Source organism: Gymnoscopelus braueri, assembly GCF_963280865.1.
Source record: "Gymnoscopelus braueri genome assembly, chromosome: 13".
Lineage (NCBI taxonomy): Eukaryota > Metazoa > Chordata > Actinopteri > Myctophiformes > Myctophidae > Gymnoscopelus > Gymnoscopelus braueri.
Window position 1 is genome coordinate 51181232 of NC_137615.1, and position 23453 is coordinate 51204684.

Sequence of the window (23453 nt, forward strand, 5' to 3'; positions counted from 1 at the left end):
ACCAGTTCTCAAACATGTGCATGTCAAGGACGCTCAAATGAATGTATTTCTCTGCAGACCCCCATCTGATTTTTTTTTTCAAATATATTCCATATATTTTACTTTTTCTTTTCAATATATTTTTGAAAAAAGCCAACAAAGTGACTACGGTGGCTTCTTTTGGGCTTGTTTTCATAGACGTGGCTGCTTGTTTCTCTCAAAAGATCTGGCAACGCGACCCCCCGGCCCATGGGATGTTTGTACACGGTGCTAGTGGGAGGTACGAACAGATTTTGAGGAGGAGCCTGTTTCTCTCTCTCTATCTCTCTCTGGCAGAGCGAGGTGACACTCACTGTAGTAGTGAAGGAGAACGTCTCACTGGCCTCAACAACTATAACTTTAGATCATTACAGTAGTATTTGTACGTGAAACAAAAACGGCTACAAAACTTCTACTTCACGATCAGACACTGAAAAGAAAACTTTATCCCTGGATTTAATTTTTTTGAAGACTTTCTATGCCAGGATTTGGGACTAAAAGCAACTTCCAGACAAACTTTTTTTGGGGAAAGTTAAAATATTTGATAAGCTCCAATAAATGATCAGGTGAGTCAGATGGATTGTTTATGCATTATTACAAGATATATGGCACAATAATAATACATATGCTCATGGCTTGGCTGGAGTCCTCATGATCCAAATGTTCCAAAATGATCCAAGTCGCGGATCGCCTGGATCCTGAGATCAATCCTCCAGGGATCCATAGGGATCGTGCATGGTGGTGTCGCTTGCCGACAACAAGCACTGAAAGTGAAAGCGTGCAAAAGCGAAAAAATCAATGAAATAAATCGCTTCAGAACAGATAAATGTGCTGGCTGGCTGTTTGGCGGTGGTGGAAAAAGTACTCACGTTATTTACGTTATTTACTTAAGTAAAAGTATCAATACTGCAATATAGAAACGCAAGTAAAAGTCTGGAATTCAAAGTTTACCTGAGTAAAAGTACTGAAGTATTGGCATCAAAATGTACTTAAACTAAAGTACCAAAAGTAAAAGTACTCATTATGCAGACTGTCCCATTTCACAAGTGTTCAAAATGTATACAAATCTTTTGAAAATAGCAGATCTACAAGCTCACAACGCCTTGCGAGCTTGTAGATCAGCTATTTTCAAATAGCCTACGTATAAAATAGGGCTATTGGTTACTTTATGTTTTATAATGTAATAATTTACATCTGAAAAGTAACTAATAACTAAAGTTTCAAATAATTGTAGTGGAGTAAAAGTACAATATTTGCCTCTGAGATGTAGTGGAGTAGAAGTAAAAGTACTGCAAATTGGAAATACTCCAGTAAAGTTAAAAAAATACCTCAAAACTGTACTTAAGTACAGTACTTGAGTAAATGTACTTAGTTACTTTACACCACTGGCTATGCTATTTAATGTTATTTAATGAAGCTGTTTATACATAGGCTACTTGCTGTGTGTGCATCCATGGACAACACATGTTGTTATAATGTTTAACAGTTCTTTCTACTTTATTCGATTGAGGTTAGGCTTAAATAGTGACCGTCAGAATATGAATATATTGAGCCCCAGGATAACACATGGGGTAGGTATAGGGCCTTAAAAAGTGACACTCTTTAAAAAAAAAGCCTAATAAAACACAATGTTTTGAAATAATAATAATGCAATTCTTCCCCATGACGTAAGGGTTAGAAAACATGGGTTATGTGCCTGACTAATAACATCAGCTTTAGTTTTAGTTTTAAACATAGTAACAATAAACAGCTGTGTGCACACATCTGTGTGTTTGTGTGTGCGTGTGCGTGTGCGTGTGAAGTGAGATTGTGTTTGTGTTTGTGGCACACTGAGGTCTGCTCCATACTTTTCTCCACATTCCACTTTCCAAGCTTGCATGGAGAGACAAAGTGACAGTTGTGTCACCACACTGTTAGGAGGGAGCCCTCATCCATTGTGTGACTGTGACCAAAAAAGTTGGTTTATCAAGCGTGCAAGTCACTTGCTTCAAAGTTCATAACATTTAAAGGTAGGGTAAGTGATTTCTTTCTTTGGTTAAAATACGTGTTAAATAGCTCTATATTCTGATAGTACTCATTGCCATAGAGTGTTTGTTCAGTAACAGGAGTCTCCCATGTCTCTCCAGCTGTTTATTAAACAGAAAATGCATTTTCAGTGCTCTCTCCTTATTGGCTTAAATGTTGTCACCTACCTGAAAATGTACATAATTACTAAAGAGCTGGAGAGACCCCTGTGACCGAACAAACGCTCATTACTATCAGAATATAATACTTTAACAAAAAACAAATCACTTACCCTACCGTACAGTTGGAAAAGATACAGATACTGCCTCAAATGCTGGCATCTGTATCGGTGAGTATGCCCTATGGTACGTCTCTACATTTAAGTGGAAGTACAGTAGGCTATGGATGTGTACGACTAGCCATAGTATACTATTTAGTGTGCCAAATTAGTATGTGAGAGTTTTTAGTATGTCTGATAGCTACTCAATAGTACATGAAAATAGATGTGGAAAATGTTACTGGACGGTGGAGAGGACACTAAATGTCGTCTGCTGATATTGCTTTTGTGCCACTTAACCCTGCGGTCCCTGTATTTGTATCCAATATTTTGTCAACATTTTTCACAATCCTTTGAAAATAGCTGAAGTATGAAAATAATGCTTAAAGGCATACATGGGCAACTGGCAATCAATAATATACTGATATATTATTGATTTCAGCTGTTATAATTCCAAACATGCAAACATGACCCGCTTTAATTACTTCAGTCTATATTAGTAGCTTAATGACTAGTATTAAAAGTCTTTTTTATGTCCAATGTATTTGAATTTTTGTGAAGTTCATAAAGTTAACATAAATATAACTAAATGCATTTGAAATTATATATAAACGTTACTTTTCAGGATTCCAATTCAAAAATTGCAAAAAAAACTGGATTCCAATTAAAATATTGCTAAAATAGCACATCTACAAGCTCAAAATGCGTCACACTGTGACGCGTTTTGAGCTTGTAGATCGGCTACTTTTGTGTGACATAGAATGGCGAAAAAAGTGTGGCCCTCTGGAGTGAGTGCGGAAATATAGTGGCCCTCTCCATCGTCAAAGTTGCCCACCCCTGCTTTAAGTTGTGTAAGTGATATTTGTCTTGTTAATATGTGTTCACTAGCTCTATATTTCCCATAGCATTCCCCATAGCATTCATTAATCCAGTGTTTGTTCAGTAACAGGGGTCTCCCCATCTCTCCCGTTCTTTAGTAAACAGAAAATACAGAGAACTCATACAGAAGAAAGGTTAAACAACAAGTGAAATCTGAAGTGATGAAACAAATAAATGAGCAGACAAATTTGGAACTGGAACACAACAAGCTGATAAATGATCATCGTGGGGTTCTCTCTCCTGATTGGATGACATTTGTAACCCCAACTGAACATGTATTTTCTGTTTACTAAAGAGCTGGAGAGATGGGGGAGACCCCTGTTAACTGAACAAACACTCTATAGCAATCGGAATATCGAGTTTTTAACTTTTCATCAATGAACTTTGTTTTAAAACATCACTTGGAGCACCTTTTTTAGGGCATAAGTGGACAGTCCAGGTGTCATGTGTGAAGCCCCTGGTGCAGTGGTAGGGATTGTTGTGGTCTAGTTGGCGTCACAATGATTTGGACCACTTTATCCATTTATACGTTGCAGTGTTGATTTCGTCGACTAAAACTATGACGAAAAATGTTCGTCGACTACCTTTTTTCACTGACAAAAACAAAATAAAAACTAAGCTATGATGACTAAAACTAAGACTAAATATATTGACAATTTCGTCAACAAATAAAAAATAGACTAAAATGTTGGGGGAAGAGTGGAGAATCCAGATCCAGTAGAACTAAAACGCAAGTAATTTTATGTTTGGTTGCGCTCAGGTGTTGTGCTCTGAAAATAGCAGATCTACAAGCTCTGCGTTGTGAGCTTGTAGCATGCAATTTTTTCAGCATGCAACCAAGTGTAAAATCAGCCATTACGACGCCATCAAGGCACCGCCAAAATACATTTTAGTCGACTAAATCAACTGTAATACGTTGGCTATTCAAAAACAGCAGATATACAAGCTCACAGCCTCCTGTTTCCCGGGCGGCCTCTCTCTCTACCCATTCTTGACATCCAAGCATCCACCGCTAGGTCACAAGAGTTCTCCAACATTATGTTTATTGAAGGCAGTGGCCCGGTTTGTCAATGATGTGGCTGCTGGTGTCAAGGCATGATAGATTGGTGGTGCAGTTTGAAGAGATCCCGTCCTAGTGAGGGGGGGGGGGGGCTAGTTTAAACTTGCAAAAGTATTATTTTTTGCAGGATGCCCTGGCCTGTAATTCAGTAATTTATTTATGTTTTAAAAAAGGAGCTCTCATGGAACAGAAATACCACATTCCTCTGTGCTCTGAACTCAAATGCAACAACGACATTACATTTCGGGAGCTAGGCCATGGAACTGGTACGCACGTTGTGGCTGGCAAGTTCTACCTCCATATTAGAGCCCGAATTATGCCAGATTCTTATTTGTTTTGAATGTTTACTAATCTTTGAACATTTTTCAAAGCTTGTAGATGCTCTATTTTTGCCATATGGTTCAAGTAGTTAATCTGTTGACTAGCGTGAATGAATGCCATCATTCCATTGCCTTTGTGAACAAATAAGGCAGGAATATTGCATATCTTATCGTCGTACAACAAAGTAGATAGGGTTTACGTGAATAACCCTCACACAGATTCAGTGAAATGGGTTAATATGGTCAACTTTTGTGTATGATATGCCTGGATACAAGGAGATGTATCTCGTATATGATTCATAGTGAGGCTTTATGCTACTATCAGTCGCAGGAAAACGCTACGTACACACTGCGATTGATGGCTTTAGACTCTGCAGCCCTGTTTGCTGGCAGTGTGCTGGGCTATACAATGTAAACATGTCCCACCAAATTCCTAAATACTGAATCACAGAATTAAACACTGTCTTAGCACAAATAGTACTATATTTACCGTATAGTACACACATAGTACTTTCTTTACTGTATAGTACACAGATAATACTATCTTTACTGTATAGTACACAAATAGTACTCTCTTGTAGTACTTTATCTATAGTGTATAGCAGTACTTTCTTTACTGTGCACTGCAGTGTACATACTATTACTGTTCTCTGTGTAATACACACACAGCACTGCAACTCTTTCATACTGTAGTAAGCCACAACTATATTACATAAGACATTTTCCATAATCCCCACTTAAACAATACTGTACTTCAGGGTAAGCGAGGTGGAAGTGATTTGGTTTAAATTTCACTGTACTCTAGGGCATTGGTTATCAAAGTGGGGTCTGGGGACCCCCAGGGGTACTTGGGGTGGGGTATACCAGGGGGTCCCGAGCAACATTAGTTAAAAAAGCGTCACAATAATTTTGACCACTTTAACCATATTTTTTCAACTTTGGCTATTAAAAAATAGCAGATATACAAGCTCATAGCGCGACACTTCGTGCTGCGCTATGAGCTTGTACACTACACTACTATCTTTGTTTTAAATCGTGAAGATTTGTGCAAATCTTTGAATATATATTTTTAAAGCGAAAATGTTTTACTCAAATCTGCGCTTCTGGGGGTCCCTGGTACAAGCATTTTCAGATGCGGGTCCGCGGCCAAATACATATCAATTTGGGGGTCCTTGGCATGAAAAAGTTTGAGAACCACTGCTTTAGGGATCAGAGGTGAAAGTTAACTAAATTAATCAAAGTGTTGCACTTGAGATCAGGCTGGCAAGACTGTGGAAGTTACTCACTCTCTCAAACTCACATAATGTGGCACATCGTCTCTGTCGTGTGGAAACCTAAACTAAACTGATCATTTCCAGGATTCAAATTCAAAATGACCTTTGATGCTTTTGTGTGACGCTGTAGTGTGATCAAGTAGGGTGTTAATTTACAACAAAAAAAAAGAAACAATATCATTGCTGTGGGGCAGAAATCTCTTTCCGCCATGTTTAATTTTTTTTATAAATGAATGCCCTACTTTGTCATACTACAGTGTCACACAAAAGTAGCAACAATAGCCGATTGCAATGCGATGCATTCCGCAGTTTTTTGCTATTTTTGAAGTTGAATCCTGAAAAGTAACAAGTTTTGGACATATTGAGGTTTCCTCCCGACAGCAACATAATATTGTGTGTGTGTGTGTGTGTGTGTGTGTGTGTGTGTGTGTGTGTGTGTGTGTGTGTGTGTGTGTGTGTGTGTGTGTGTGTGTGTGTGTGTGTGTGTGTGTGTGTGTGTGTGTGTGTGTGTGTGTGTGTGTGTGTGTGTGTGTGTGTGTGTGTGTGTGTGTGTGTGTGTGTGTGGGTGGGTAGTGGCGGTCGTCTCACTCGTCTGTAGCCTGAAGGCTCCCGGCTCCTCCTCTTTCTGGTTGTGTGTCGAAGTGCCCTCGAGCAAGAAGATGTGTGCGAATGCGTGCCTCATTAGCATGTAATGCGTAACACCTGCTGTGTGCTGGTGTCTCACACTGGAAATAGCCGATCTACAAGTGAGTAGATCGACTACAAACTTTTTGTTGGAACAAATCAATCTTACGAAAATGACGCCCTCCATCATACTATCTTTTAACCCATTCAATCCGGCAACGCATCTTTGTCATTTTAGATTTATTTGGCTATTCAAAAGAAGCAGATATACAAGCTTCTATTTTTGAAAAATCGTGAACATTAGAGTGAACATTTTGCACACATTTTGTGCAAATCTTTGAATATATATATATTTTTAAAAGCGAACATTTATAAAATATTTTGTTCCAGGGACCTCCAGAAGCATAGATTTGAGTTACAAATGTTCGCTTTAAAAATACATATATTCAAAGATTTGCAAAAATGTTCATGATTTAAAAAATATATAGTAGATCTACAAGCTCACTCTGTGCCGCAGGGACCCCCACTACATATTGGATTCATGCTAATGTGTATTTTCATACATTTAACGACTTAAAACCCTCAATACTTTGTAAACTTGACCTTTTGGCGTGAGGCGTTGTGAGCTTGTAGCTCTGCTATTTTCGGATAATGTTCCCTTCAGAATAGGGAGGCTAGGGTTCAAGTGGTTAATGTAAAAAAAAAATCTATCGCAAAGATTTGGCGAACTCCCTGTAGTAACTCTGAGGACCCCCCTAGGGGTCCCGGACCCCCTGTTGAAGACCCCTGATCTGGTGTGTGCGTGTGCGTGAACGATTGCAAAGTACATTGTAAAAGTACTTTGAATGGGTCGCAAAGCCTAGAAAGGGCGGCTATATAAATGTGGTCCATTGTCATCAATGCAATGAGCATGAAAAGCCTGCCTTCTAGGCCCTGGAGGGGGAGAGAGAGAAGAGAAGAGAAGAGGGGGACGAGATCACAGTGATTAGGAATGACAGCCTTGCTTACGCCCAGTCGGTGCTCTGTGTGTGTGTGTGTGTGTGTGTGTGTGCTGTACTCTCTCTCAGGCTCACGGTGGTGGTTATGTAATGAAACAAGTTGGAACCAGGAAAACAGCGCTGAACAGAGGAGCACACACAGGGGTTAGCAAGCCAGGAACCGTCCATATCTCAGTGGTGATCCCTGCTTTTTTCCCCAAACACACTTAGTGTTTATACAGCAACAGCAGCGCATGATGTGCCCTGCATGCCAGAGCATTCCCTGTCCTGGTGATATGAGGACAATAAACTTTATAACAACATGCACAGGGCTGGCTTGTCCTATGACGCTGTGGTTCTTTTTCATGTCAAGGAAACCCCCCCCCCCCCCCGCCACCCCAAAATAATATGTATCTGGCCGCGGACCCCCATCTCAAATATTTTGTGTCAGGGACCCCCAGAAGGGAATATTAACCCATTAAGACCTGAGGCGATTCTTTAAAAAAAATCTAAATCCTAACAAAAAATTCAAGATTTTTTAAAGATAGCAGATCTACAAGCTCATAGCGCGGCACGGTGCCGCGCTATGAGCTTGTATATCTGCTATTTTTGAATAGCCAAAGAAATCTAAAGTGACACAGATGCGTTCCAGGTCTGAAAGGGTTAATGTTAAAGTTTTTTTTTTTTTATAGCAGATGTACAAGCTCGCAGCGTGGCACAAAGTGACACGCTGTGAGCTTGTACATCTGCTATTCCTGAGAATTTAGAGAAGGACATCCACGTTTTTCTCACGGGGATCCCGTGAGATCCAAGTTAGTGCTGCACGATTCTGGCTCAAATGTGAATCACGATTTTCCTCCATAAGAATTGAGATCACGATTCTCACACAATTCTCTTGTAAATATAAAAATATTAATATATATATTTTTTTTATTGAAAAAAAATCGTCATAATTTAAAATCGAGATCGCATAGGTGTCTGAATCGAGATCACCCGATTAATCGTGCAACACTAATCCAAGTGATTACAATTCTTCCCTCCCGTAAATATAGCCGATCTACAAGCCCTCAACACGTTGTGATGCGACATGCGGTGAGCTCTTTTTTGGCGTGCGGCATCGTCCTCCGTTAAGCGTGGGTCGTGCATTCCACCAGGGTGGAAGAGTTTTTAAGTTCCCCTGATCTCCAGTTGAATGTGAATCCAGTCATCATAGAAAATGTATGGTAAAACAGTAAGGGCAGTTGTAAACAACAGCAGCTTGCGTGGTGGTGATGTTAGGCTGTTGTGGATGCCTCATCAATCTCTCAATCTCTAACATACAATTGGGAGACTGGCTGAAAGCGGAAAATCAGTCACCGGTACCGGTGTTAAACTGCGCACTGCGCATGCGTATGCACCGCTGTTGCCAGATCGTGCGCGAGCAACAAGCAACCAGCTTCATGAAAAAACACAAAGCTGCGCACTGCGCATGCGTCGACGCACTTTCTCTAACCAATTTACACCCACTTCACGCTTACAACACCTGGACATGGCAACGTCGCTCATCGTTCTGTGATTGACAGCAAAAGTTGGCCAATCAGGTGGCGAGTTCGCAGCCTGAAAAAAGACGAACGGCAGCCATTGTTGGTTGTGCGAGTCAGGGTGCGAGTGCCTTCACTTCTTATTTTCGCTTATTAAACGCTCTCAAACTTCTTCTTTGACGCACGGAATTCACTTATAACATCGTTTGGATATAATTCAGTTGTTTCACTTCATATGTGTGGTCAATTAATCATGACAGAGCCTATTTAAAAATAAAAATTCAGAGAACCGGCAGGGGCGAACAGTCACACGCATGTATCCGAATAAGTCAACCTATTTTGCCAATAGCCATCTCAAAAGTCCCGCTGCGTCATGGCTGTCCCCCCCGCCCCACCACACCCCCACCACACACACACACACACACACACGCACACACACAGGGAGAGAGAGGGAGGGTGGGAGAGAGAGAATAGTCAGCCAAACAGCGAGAGATGATTTTCGCTGATGGACAGACACAGACAGAGAGACAGAGAGGGAGAGAGAGAGAGAGGAAGAGAGGGAGGGAGGGAAAGACAAAATAAGCGAGCCCTCGCGATCCTCTGGGTTTTTTTTTTTTTTTTTATCCCATGATTTTGTACCCCCAAACGACATTTTCTTTGGCGGGGTTAGGGGGGGGGTTAAGGGGGGGGTACTAGAATTCTGCCCGCGTAGCGGGCAGAACTTCTAGTATTTATACAACACAGGCACGCTTAATACGGATAGTAGGTGTCTCTGAGACCTTTTGTCAATAAAGGTCCGGTTAGCACCAGTGGTGGAAAGTAACTAAGAACATTTACTTAAGTACTGTACTTAAGTATATGTTTGAGGTAATTTGACTTCACTGGAGTATTTCCAATGTTCAGTACTTTTACTTTCTACTCCACTACATACATCTCAGAGGCAAATATTTAACTTTTACTTATTTGAAAAATGTAGGTAGTTACTTTGTAGATTTTTTATTATTTATTATTATTACAAAGCAACCATTACCCACTTCAGCCCTGTATACATTTCGGCAATTTGAAAATAGCCGATCTACAAGCTCACAATGCCGCGGCGGCTGGCTGAAGTGTCACCGTCTTGTCACAAGGCTTGTACTGCTGCTGGTGCCGCCTCAACCAGCACTGGAAAGTTTGTTTTTGTGTCTGCAATCTGCACGTGCATTTCTGTCACCCCTGCGTTATTTGATGCCGAAGACCTTGGCTTTCTCTTCAGCCAGCACCATCCATCCCACCAACCCCTCAATCTGAACAGTAATGTGAACAAGAGCCCCTCTCGGTAGAGTGCGGACGTCCACCAAGGTCTTAAAAACCTCCCCATGTTGCTCCATTTGAAAGTCTGGCCTGATGGTGGAGCTAGAGGAAAGGTCACGGGGTCACCAGCAGTTTTTGTCCTCTTGAACATGAATGTGTTATGGTGGCTATCATGCCATGGTTTTTTAAATCTGTTGGTCACAGCCAAACTGAAAACATACCCTCTTTAGCGGAGGTCACTACAAAACATTGTGCCTTTTATTTATGTACAATTAGTTCTATTCTACATTTATTTACATTATTTAATATTCATGACATTTGTGCATGAATTTATATTTATTGCCGTTTTCGCAACATCAATGGAAGTCGCTGTGAATAAATGAATCCGTTGTCTAAAATGCATGTATGTGTGAGTGTTTGACATAGAGAACAAGCAATGGAGGTAGAGAAAGATAAAAATGGAAATATTCAGAAAGAACAGATCTACAAGCTAACCACCATCTGTTCTTCCTGGCAAGGGACACCGTCGTTCTTCAGTGTATAAGTTAAGCCCAAGACGCGTGTGTGTGTGTGTGTGTGTGTGTGTGTGTGTGTGAGAGTATTATATGAGGACACTTTCTGTTTAGTTTTCAGGATATTGCGACCTCTTTTCCTGAGGAGCATCGGCGTGCACGACTGATCTCCCAGCCAGTCGTGGGTGGGTGGGGGTTTGTTTAGAAAAGGAGGGGGGGGGGAGCGAGGAATTATGGTGCCTTAGGTTGTTTTACATCGCTGTAAGGTTTCATGGTAAATTTATCTAATTACGATTAAACTGCAAGCGGATTGAGACACAGGGAAATCCTGTGTTGGGTTGGTTGGGTTTCGTTGTGGTTAGAGCCCCCCCCCCCCTCCCCCCCGCTACAGCCATATGCAGACGTGAGTGTGGAATGGATGTGGTTTATGCCCAGTGCTGCTGGGCCTGAACCAGAGGTATGGAAGAAGTATTCAATCCTTTACTTAAAGTGTGCAGCAAGTGTTTTCTTTGGTTAAAATTAAATAGCTCTCTCTTCTGATGCTTATCATTGCTATAGAGTGTTTGATCAGTAACAGGGGTCTCCCCTGCTCTCCAGCTCTTTAAGCAAACAGAAACAAACATTTTCAGGTCGGGACTGTATCCTGCATCCTGCAGACAGAACTGGAGCTGGAACGCTATACAAGCTGATCTTTCCTGATTGGTTGAAAATGGCAACCCACCTGAAAATGTGTTTTCTGTGGAAAAGAGCTGGAGAGACAGGGGGGCCTGAACAAACACTCTATAGTAATGATTACTAGTAACTATCTGAATATTGATCTTAAACTTTTTCACAAACAAACCGTTTTGACCGAAAAACTTTCATTTACCCTACCTTTAACTACTTTCAACCTGAGTGTACTTTCAATTGTATACACTCTCAGAGTGTACTATTAAACCCATTAAAACCGGAAAAGCATCTTGTCATTTTAGATTTTTGCTTTGGCTATTCAAAAATAGCAGATATAAAACTTTGTACATCTGCTATTTTTGATTTTTTTTTTTTAATCTTGAAAGTGTTGAGAACTACTGATTTAGAAGGCATGTGTAGAATCGGCCTCAGTTCTTAATACACTGAGGATTTCACTGTGTAGAATCGGGTCCCAGAGATGAAATATATGGTATCAAATGGGGGTCCCCCTAGGCGTATTGGGGGTCCCTGAAATGGAAAAAAAAGAGAGAGATTGAGAATCCCTGCTTTACAACACTAGCTGAGCTGTTCTCCTCTGCTCTCCTCCCTCAGGTTGTGTCCTGCTGTTGCTGCTGCTTGACAAGGCTCCACCAGGCCCTCTCTCTGGGCCCCTCCGACCACAGCATCCCACAGTGGTCCCCCTGTTCCCCCCCCGCCCACCATCCCATCACCAAATAGCTCCACACAGCCTCCTCCAAAACCCCACAGCTGGCAGCTTCTGGAAAGAACATCTCTCCAACCCCCCCCCCCCCCCCCCCCCGAGCCCACCGAAGAGAAGAAGTCGTCCAACAGGAAATTAAGGAGCGGAATAGTTTTTCCTCGACGTCTGGGACGCAGGGCACCGGGATATACGTGTCGCGGCGGGTTTTCCGATCTAAGGCTTTTCCTCCAACCTCCGGCGGATCGTCTGCCGCCCGTCTGGGTCTTTTTTGGTTCTAATTTCCTCTGGGCCGTGTGTCGGTCACTGGAGGGGGGGTTGTAGGGGTGTGGGGGCGTCTGTCTTACCTGAGGCAGCTTGATGTCTCCTCCGGGGCCCGGCAGCATGTGTCTGTGAGGAGAAAAGGAGGCCCCCCCCCCCCCCCCCGTCCGACTTTGTATTTGCGGCGTTGCTCGCCACCATGGGGAAGGAGCAGGATCTCCTGCAGGCTGTGAAGAGTGGAGACCTGCCCTGCACGCAGAAGCTCCTGTCCAAGCTCAAGGCCAACAGGAACAGTGAGTGACGTTTGATACTGAAATCTGTTGTCATAATAACCTGCATTATAAGACCTGAGGCCGATAAAAAAAAAAAAAGTCTTCTAAATCCTAACAGTGTGTCAAGGACCCCCCAAAAATGTATTTAGACCCCCAACTCAAAAATATTTTGTTCCAGGGACCCCAGAAGCAAAGATTTGAGTAAAAAAAATCATTATATTTAAAGATTTGCAAAAATGTGCATGGTTTTTCAAAAATAGTAGCTCATATGAGCTTGTATATCTGCTATTTTTGAATTGCTAAAGTATAAAATATGGATAAAGTGGTTAAAATGATGCGATATTAACTACTTTTGCTGGGGACCCCCTGGACACCAAAAACAGCATAAGGGCCATAATACTGAGCAAGTGTTCTCTGTGTCTCTACAACGCTGGCGAAGTTGTCCTGAAAAGTTCTCCCTAGTGATGTCACCAGTATAAAATCTGTGAATGTGAAAACTATGAAACCTTGTTTCATACAGTAGCCTCCACAGTGGCCACAACCTTTTGCTTTTGCTGAGTTCATGGCAAAATTGCGACCTTCAGAAAATATGAATCAGGTTGATATAATGGCTGCTTTTATAGGCTGTGCTTGCCCACTAAATGCATTATGGGAATTGTAGGAACACCAGCAATGGCCAAAATGGACAAGGAAGCTTCTCTTGTGGCTTGGGTAGAACAGTGGTCCTCAAAGTGGGGTCTGGGGACCCCCAGGGGTCCTTGAGGGGGTCCCCAACCAAATGATTGAGAGCTACAGTAGGAACCAAATGGAACCCCATGAGTCTATAACTTCCCTTTGGTTCCATTTTTTACTCTCTCAGAGTTATGTGGGTCTGGGGCCTGCATGCATACCAAACTGGGTTCCTTGAAATTAAAACGTTTGAGAAACCCTGTTATAGCACATATTGTTCCTCTACTGTGATAACCATCTACAGTGAACTCAAATGCACAGTAACAGCACGAGAGTTTCCCTTTATCTTTCATCTCAGATAAATGATGCAGACTGCGCGTTAGTCAGATACAGTGTGTGCTTTCCTTTTATCTTCCAGACACAAATTGCAGACAGTAGTAGGGAGGTACAAGGCTTTTGGTAACATGCTTATACAAGCAGTTTTGCAGAGTTCTGCCTGTGGCTGCGTCGATGCCACACCTATCATATAGCCACTAAACCTCCGCAAATCTGTAACCTCCAAACCCATGATGCCGGGGGATTCTCTGACAATAGCTGTTGAGCCAGCCGAAAACGACAGCTCTCCGTTCAGACATGATCCCGCAAACCACCGAGGCGTCTCGCTGACTAATGAACCAGTTTTCCATCTTCGCTCTTCTGACGGCTCAATGAATATTCAAACCCCTCGACGCGCAAGTTGCATTTTCTTTTTGCGGCCGGGTAATGTTTGTTTTTCCTCGAGTTTATTTTCGGTGGGAGAAATTGCTCATGAAATCGGAGTGTGTGTGTGTGTGTGAGAACGGCTGGAATACGAGAGCGGTCGTGTCGTTGAGTGATTTGAGCCGATCGCGCCGAGGTAGAACGTGGTGCCTACGTTGCACCACGCGGACGCACACTCACCTCGCTGCCGCCGCGTGCCTGGTGGCGAGGTGAGTGTGGGTTTGTGGAGCCAAGGTGACTCAACAGTAAACCCCCCCCCCCCCCCCCACCTTCAGCTAAAGCTTACAGGGAAATCTATCCCAGAGGATTAGCGTCGTCCAGGCCCGATCAAGCCCCCCCCTATGTTGATGACACAGTAATGAACGCGGCCCCCCTGCACGCCGAAAGCCTGTCCTCAACATTTCTCCCTTGGCTTTAATTCACGGGAGTGCTGCTTTAGCATGCACAGCCCTAAGCCTTCCTCCAGAAGACTGCTTTCTCGGCCCTCAGGGTAGGTAGAGGAGGAGGAGGAGGGGGGGGGGCATCTCGATGTGGGTGGGACCCCACCTATAGACCCCCGTCAGGTCTTCCTCAAAGGCTTCAAAGACAACACAACCGGAGAAAGGGTTGCTCCTTTTTTTTTTTAATATATCGAGTCCCTCGGAATCCTCCTCCGTCTCGCACAATGGGCTGTTCTCTCAGGTTACAACAATGGCCCCCCCGTCAAACTTCTCGTTCGACGTTTTCCTTTATCCTCGCCGTTCTCTTGACAGGTTTCTTCTGCTGAATAGGGGTTTTGGCCGCCCCACCGCCCGGCACTGAGAAGAAAACGCGCCGCAGGTTCACACAGCCGCTTGTCGGGTCACACCTGGCCTGAAATTCCCCTCCTCCGGGACACAATGACTAAGCGCGCTGCGTCCCTTCCTTAGCGCGTGTAATTACCCCCCAAATGACAGTGTTTGCTGTTTTGGAAGGGGGGATTTTCACGCCTGCAATTCCGAAATGGAAGGGTTGCGGATGAGGCCTAATGTTATGCTAGAGTTTATCACCTCTACAAAAGGCTCTGGAAGTTGTGATGAGATGATGATAGGGGTTTGGGAGGAAAACGACTAAGGCCTGATTTGTACATGGTGGCACGACAGTGTCCTGTGCTGAAAATAGCTGATCTACAAGCTCACAACGCGTCATGGCGCCACAGGTAACCCTAACCCTAACCCTAGGTATAACATAGGGATTAAGTGGTTAGTGTATGTTTTATAATGTAATATATCTGCAAAGTAACTATAATTGTAGTGGAGTAAAAGTACAATATTTACCTCTGAGATGTAGTGGAGTAGAAGTAAAAGTATAGACAATTAGAAATACTCCGCTGAAGTAAAAGTACCTCAAAATTGTACTTAAGTACAGTACTTGAGTACATGTACTTAGTTACTTTACGTCACTGTTGGTGTTACAGCTGAACGTTGAAGCTCGTGGAAGAGTTTGATGGTTGGAGACGACACATCATTGTCAATAACGACTTTGTCGCATCTATCCACCGGCTTTATGAACTTCGCTTTGAAGTCGCAGAAGTACAAAAACTCTGCTCTGCCAGACTGTTTTTTTTTTGCTTGTAGAATCTGCTACTTTTGCTGCTTTTGAATTTGAATCCTGAAAAGTAACCTGTGAGGTTTCCCCCCGACGAGACGATATAAAGAGGAAAAAAAAGTCCCTGCATTTGAGCAAGAGTCACATTAGTCATTAGTCCGACTCCGAGGACACGGTGGAATTCCTGGTTGTTGTGTAGCGTCCGTTGGTATCATTGTACATTTTCCAGACAAATGATCGAAAAATCTTTTAAAAAATGATTTCTCTTACACAAATCCAGTATTTTCTTCTCTTTTATGATTTTTATTTTACAATAATGTGTTTTCTCTGATCCTCTTTTCAATACAGTAGCAAATGACTGGTAACTCTCTATCAATTCTCTTACAAAGATCCAGTATTTTCTTCTCTCTGCTGTTTGCACCGCGATACATTTTGTATTAAATCGATTTAGATTGTCACCAGTTTGAATCGATTTCAATCGATTTACAATAAATCGTTACATGCCTATTGTTACAGCCTACAGCTACACTTCTACTTGGAACAGTCCCTGCTTTTTTAATTTAGAATTCGTCCTGGGCTCCTGGCTTCTCGTTCTTTTTTTCTATTTCTATGACTAATTGCTTCACCACAGAGATGGCGCCTGACAGCTAAAGAGAGGGTCTTGAGGGGCTGAGGGGCCCCCTCTAGCCCAGGGCCAACAGGAGGTCATGCTTTATCACGACGATAACCTATCGACCCCTCCGTACGGACCACCAGTGTCCAGCCTCTCTCTGGGCCTTTTTGGGCTGAAGATTGAGCACAGGGAGGTGAAAAGGTGCTAGGACAGGGTAGGGTCGTAGTGATTACAACATTTAAGTTCATTGTGTTTTTGGCATTGAACTGTGGAACAAAAAAAAAAATCATTTTATACTTTCAAAAAACATAAAAAAAGCAGAAATAGCTAATCTAAAAGCTTACAACGCGACGTTGTAGATCTGCCATTTCTGCTTTTTTCAATGTATGACATTTTTTTCAACATGGAAACGATTATGTAAATAATAAATACAATAATTGCAATTAAACGATGATGTGATTAATTGCGACAGGCCTAGGACAGGAAGTCACTTTATCCTGCCTCGTTCTCCACCTCAGCCAGGCGGTTTCGAAGCACTATGACATTTATATATTTTTGTGTCAAGGCCCCCAAAATTAATATTTATTTGGCCACGGACCTCACCTGAAAATATTTTGTGCCAGGGACAAGCTCAAAACGTGCCGCTTTGCGCCGCGCTTTGAGCTTGTGGATCTGCTACTTTTTCGGCTTTTGTGTGACGTTGTAGTGTGATCAAGTAGCGTATAAAAGGAGCAGTTCATCCAAAAAAAATCTTATTTTCTATCAATTACACACCCCATGCCTTGAATTGATGGAGATGTTATAGTTTTTATCGCATTCCTAACCCAATAATTTGATGACCGGGTCATCGGTCAGTAGGAGACTCCGCCGGTCATCAGATTATTGTCTCAGGAATGCGACAAAAACTAAACAAATCTCCATGAATTCAAGGCTTCATGCGGGTGAGTAATTGATAGAAAATAAGTCATTTTTGGGGTGAACTGCTCCTTTAATTTACAAAACAACACAAAAAATTAGAATACGGAGATAGGAGGTTTCTAGGCTAACAGGCCTCTTCTGTGTGTGTGTGTGTGTGTGTGTGTGTGTGTGTGTGTGTGTGTGTGTGTGTGTGTGTGTGTGTGTGTGTGTGTGTGTGTGTGTGTGTGTGTGTGTGTGTGTGTGTGTGTGTGTGTGTGTCTCCGTCCCTGAGGGTGTTCCTCCAGACTGTCAGATTACCTCCGCCCCATTGTTCACCCTGCCAGCCCTTCCAGTTTATCACCTACGTGTTACGTGACCACTTGAGGTCATTGTTCTGGGCTAACACCAGCAGCCCATTAAAAGGGGAAGCAGCAATCACTGAACCGTCCTCCCCTCAGTCTGTCTGCCTGCCCCCCGGGGGGACTGAAGCCCCCCGTTGTACTCTGTAACACAGTGGTCTTCAACGTTTTCAGACCAAGGACCCCCTAGCTGAGAGCGAGAGATGAAGCAGGGACCCCCTTTGGCCTCTATATTGTATAAAATTGTGTTGCAGATTTTTTTTCCAAATATATATACATTCAAAGATTTGCCCAAATTGTCACAATTTTTTAAAATAGCGGATAGCATCTTGACCGATGGGGAATCCCCCAGGGAATCCGGTCACTAACTTGGCCCACTACTTTTTATCCCTATATACACCAAGGGCCCTGTCTTGCGTGCCGCCTTACCCCTAATGCCTAAACCTTTTAGGTATTTTTACTATTTTGAAAAACATTTTAAATCTACAAGCTCACAATGTGTCGACGGCTATTTTCACTTTTTTTTTTGTAAAAAAAAAACCAAAAATATTTAGGCATAAGGGGTAAGGCCAAGATAGGGCCCCACGTCTCTTTGCCGAAAACAGCAGATCTCTAGGCCACCAAATCAGTGGCCTTGGGGGATCACTCCCCGGCTAAGCCATGTCAAAAGACTATAAAAATGGTACCCAGTGTCTCCGTCTCCCTGCGTGGCATTCAGCATCAAGGGTTGGATTGGGGTTAAGTCCCAGTGACATACTAGCATCATGTCCAGGGGCTGTACTTGGACATCAAACTGCCTCACGCTATGGAAACAGGAGATAGGCTCCTGACCTATGGGTTAGGCTCCCGAGGCTACTTAACGACTTACTTTACAAGCACACAACGGTATCACTAGCCAGAAAAAAAGAACAGGTCTAAAAGCTACTTGGTTGTAGATCTATTCCCCTCTTTTGGGGAGGGGGGTGGGGGGATAGGGTCTAGCCGTGCCTTTTCATGATATGCTGGTGTTCTTTTTACTCACGTGGATTTATTTAGGCCATCGATGGGAGTGCTACTACAGTGTCATGTAAGCAGAATCTATTATAATCTACAATTTACTGTAGTTAGAGAGTCGTGGAATGAGAGAGACTGTAAACAAATGCCTTCAGTAGTTCTCACACTTTCAGGCTTTTTCAAAAATGTTAAAAAGAATATCATATTATGCATAAGCTGGCAGCGCGGCGCGAAGTGACGAGCAGACATTAACCACAGACTCTTGTGGGTGTTTTGGAGCTAATGGGAATGGTGATATTAAGCCTTAAATTGATGTAAAAACATTGACTTGTAAGATGTTAATTAGTGTAGCTTTGGCTAAGCCGAGTGGGAATTATGTTGGTTGACCTATGACATAATGGCCAATTCAAGCTGTTAAAATTGTGCTTTAAAATTATAAAATAGTTTACAACTCATTCTCTAACTAATTAAACCCTACAAACCCCTCCCCAGGGCTTTCCCTTTTACGCCAATTCTCTTTGCCAAAAATAGACAAACTACTTATTTGCCGTGAATACGGATGCCAGGATCCAAGGGGTTCATCTAGAAAAAAAACACGTCACAATTTATTTTCTAATTACAATCAATCAATCTGAAGGAGAGGGTTTTAGACGTAGCCTCCGTTTAAATCACGAGGAACAAGCAGTGACCCCCCCCCCACTCCATCATTTCCATCTATCTTTATGTTTTCTTTTTACAACACAAGCGTGCCACATGAAACTCCATCACCGAAGCTAGAGGCAGTGATGTTCAGTGTTGAAAAAAACCCTCGAACCAACAATAAGGCTCGTAAAACTGTTCCCCGTGTTTCCCTGGATGAAAAGAACCAGGGCCGTTGGAGAGAGACAGCCTGGGAAACTAAACTCAAACCGGCATCATGGTGATGAGGATGATGATGATGAGGATGATGAGGATGATGATGATAGAACGCAGTGAGCAGCAAGCAGCTGTCTCTCTGATCCCAGCGGGTAGGACTTCTAAATCCTCCCTGTTAAAGCGGCGTTCCGTAAGTTTTATCATGACCTAACGCGGGATTCAAACCGCGGCTCTGCCTGCATTTTCCGTGAGAGAGAACCTATGCCTAGTACTTAACCAGTCGTGTAAAGTAACTGAGTACATTTACTCAAGTACTGTACTTAAGTGCAATTTTGAGGTGTTTTCACTTTGCTGGAGTATTTCAAATTTTCTGTACCTTTACTTCTACTCCACTACATCGCAGAGGCAAATATTGTACTTTTACTCCACTTCAATTATTTTAAAATTTTAGTTACTTTGTAGATTTTGATTATTACTACAAAACATACATTAACACTTTACCTGCCAATCACGAGTATAACCGTTGATGAAAAATACACCCGTTTACTGCCAAAAAACTGCCATCCACGAGTATAACCGTTTTTCAAAATCAATCAGTTTTTTTTATCAATTTATCCACACAGAACCAGAGATATCACGATCCAAAGATTTCTAGCTCCATTCACTCCTTGGTTAACTTATTACTTTAAAATCCTGTATCTCGGCTCCTGTGTAAAAAAAAATTAAACACTGGCACTGGGGGAAGTAAAATTAAAAAAAACCTCTGGCAGGGAATGTGTTAACCACTTCAGCCCTATATACAGTACGTTTTGGCCATTTGAAAATAGCCGATCTACAATAGCCGATCTACGAGCTTGTAGATCTGCCATTTTCAAAAGATTTTTATACATTTAAAAACTTGTGAAATGGGACATTTTGCATAATGAGTACTTTCTACTTTTCGTACCTTAAGTACATTTTAATACCAATACTTTTGTACTTTTCTCAAGTACATTTTGAATTCCGGACTTTTATTTGTAACAGAGTATTCTACATTGCAAGTAAAAAAAAAAGAAGTACTTTTTCCACCACTGGTACCTACCTACCGACCTACCGCCTTGTCAAGACGGAACCCCTGCTTGTCCAGGGCGAGAATTTGGGCTCATGGGCTTCAGGCATTACTGCTTTTACAGGGTCTAAATGCCTCAATGGAAGAGTAGGGAGACCGCCTCCAACCACTGCGCATGTACCAGTTATAACATAGCTCAAAACCTGTGTTTTGAGCTTTGTAGATCTGCTAACTTTGCTACGTTTGTGTGACACTGTAGGTGTAGTAGGATGAAGAAGTGAGGCATTCATTTCCGAAAAATATAAAAAGTTAAATTATGGAGAGATACAAGGTTTCTGCCCGACAACAACGCAATATAACATAATATAGCATCTTATTCTATCATACAGATGAAAAGAACGTTTTATTCACATACAAATTGAATTGTAGTTTCATTCGTTCCAGCGGATTGCAGCTTTAATTGAACTCTGAGAGTAAAAAGTGCACCCAAAAAGGACCCCCCACTGTGCGCGTCTCTCCCCCCCCCCGGCCCGCTTTGCTAGCCCCATGCTACATCATTATCCCCCATGCATTATTCATGATGTTTTGGTTTAAACTCAAACTCCACCGGACCAATCATCTTCCACCTTTCTCCTCCCCTGACTCCCCCCACACTGCTCTGGGTGTCGTTGGCACAGTTCCTACACAGTCAAATCCTCAGCGGTAATTTCACCCGGGAGAGTGTAACGAAACCCTCGCGGGCCCTTATTTTTTTTCCCTCTTCAAGTTAATTTAGTTTTTAAAGCCTTTCCTGCTGACAAATGGAAAATAACTGAAGACACTTTGACATGGTTCATGTGGAAGCTTTTCATGTTTCAAGTTCATGTTTCACACCCGCACAGTGAAATCCTCCGTGTCAATTTAACCGTTTGTAACTTGGAGAGTGTACTGTACAAAATAATGGGTCCATTTGGCTCTCTGAGTTAAAGGTCCTGTAAGTCATATGTTTTTATATAACGCAACAACAAAAGGTTAAAAGGTTAAAGCTCTATCATTCTCCCCATCTCTCCAGCTCTTTAGTAAACTGAAAATACATTTTCAGGTCAGGATACCAATTTCATCCAATCAGGAGAGAGAACCTCACAAAGATCATTTATCAGCTTCAATTGTACAGTGTTCCGGTTGCAACTCTGTCTGCTAATTTTTGGTTTCAGTGCCTCCAATTTCATTTGTTAGCCTGTATCATGTAGGCGTTCTCCTGATTTGATAACATGAGTATCCCAAACTGAAAATGTATTTTCGGTTTACTAAAGAGCTGGAGAGACAGGGAGGACCCCTTGTTACTCAACAAACAGTCTTATCAATGAATGCTCAAAATGTAGAGCTATTCAACTCTTATTTTACCAAAAAATTAAGAAATAAATCACTTTCACCACCTTTTAACCCATTTAGACCTTTAGATTTCTTTAGCTATTCAAAAATAGCATAATACAAGCTCATAGCACGGCACCGAGTGCTGCGCTATGAGTTGTAGATCTGCTATTTTTGAATAATCCTAAAAATGTATGCAAATCTTTGAATATTTTTAAGTAAACATTTGTAACTCAAATCTTTGCTTCTGGGGGATTCTACAAATGTCTTCTAAATCCTAACCGTTTAAAAAGAAAAAACTTATTTTGCTTTAATATCAGTGGTTCTCAAACTTTTTCATGTCAAGGGACCCCCAAAATGATATGTATTTGGCCGTGGACCCCCATCTCAAAATATTTTGTTCCAGGGACCCCCCCAGACGCAAAGATCTCAGTTACAAATGTTGGCTATAAAAATATTTTTTTTTTCAAAGATTTGCACACATTTTCACGATTTTTTTCAAAAATAGCAGATCTACAAGCTTGCAGATCTGCTGTTTTTGAATAGCCAAATACAATAATGGTTCAAGTGGTTACACAGATGCGTTCCCCGTCTTAATGGGTTAAATACACTGAGGATTTTGACTGTGCACAACCTCCGTCAAACCCAAAAGCTTGACATGTCCTATCCAGTGTGTCTACTTTACTTTGGGGAAGGGTTAAGGCAAACACATAAGCATGTTTGTTCAGCCAGTCCCTTGCTTCTTCTTTGCCTCTTCTTGCTAAATAACGTTTTTTTGTGGGGGGGCCCCCCGGACCCCTCATCACAATAGCCTTAGCATGGACAAGAGGTCGGAACAGGAAGGAAACTTTCCGCTTTTCTTTTTTTTGGTAGACACTGGCGTGTTTACAGGGAAAGTGTTAAAACCCTTTTTAGCCAGACCGTGAAATTCTCCTGCTGGACTTTTAGCGGGGGCGTGATGTTTGTCCGTCAACTGTGCCGTTTGTGTGCTAAATGGTTAATTGGCTCGCTAAGCGGACGGGGTCCCTCATAGGCCTGTTTTTTTTTTTAAAGGAGGTCGGTCGTACCTCTGACGTTGGAGAAACAAAACAAGTGTCTCTGTTGAAACCAAGGGCCCCTCGGGGCCACTAGCTGTCAGGGGGGCTTTTGTCCCGGGGCCGGGAAGAAAAGGACAAGCGGAGGTAGGAAGGATAAGTAAAGGTTAACATTACACCAGGGGTGTCCAAACGCTTTTCAAAGGGGGGGCCATATTTGAAAATATGAAAATACCCGAGGGCTGACCGCATCATACTGTACCTTTTTGGACCATAACAAAGTCGCATACAAATGCATCACATTACAGCCATTCCATTTAGCTATTTTATCAGTATTATTATTACTTCTTTTTTTTTTAAATGTTGCGAATGTAAGCCACACGGCTCTGAACAAAACAAAAACAATTCAGCCTTTTTTCAGCCTGAGGAGAAAAAGAAAGAAAAACAGAGAAACATGTCGAGAATAGGCAAACATCTAAGATATCTACATACACAGCATAATCCAGCTGCCACCAGCACGTACACGCCATAGAGTTATAATATATCTAGAGGGCGGATTGCCCCGCCCCCAGCTATTCATTTCTATTTCTACGGGAGACGCACTCGCAGTAGCATTTAAGTGTATTCTCAGA

At 42.3% G+C, this 23453-nt stretch overlaps 1 protein-coding gene across 3 annotated transcripts in view; it reads left to right on the top strand.

Annotated features, from left to right (window-relative positions):
* Nucleotides 1–337: 337 nt before the first annotated feature.
* Nucleotides 338–23453, top strand: part of caskin2 (CASK interacting protein 2) — a 134150-nt gene continuing 111034 nt past the window's right edge. For all 3 annotated transcript variants that reach the window (XM_080446445.1, XM_080446446.1, XM_080446447.1), the window contains exons 1-2: nucleotides 338–584; nucleotides 12040–12699. In XM_080446445.1, the coding sequence (XP_080302571.1) occupies nucleotides 12606–12699 (94 nt within the window). In that variant the 5' untranslated portion in view covers nucleotides 338–584; nucleotides 12040–12605. The remainder of the gene's footprint in view (nucleotides 585–12039; nucleotides 12700–23453) is intronic.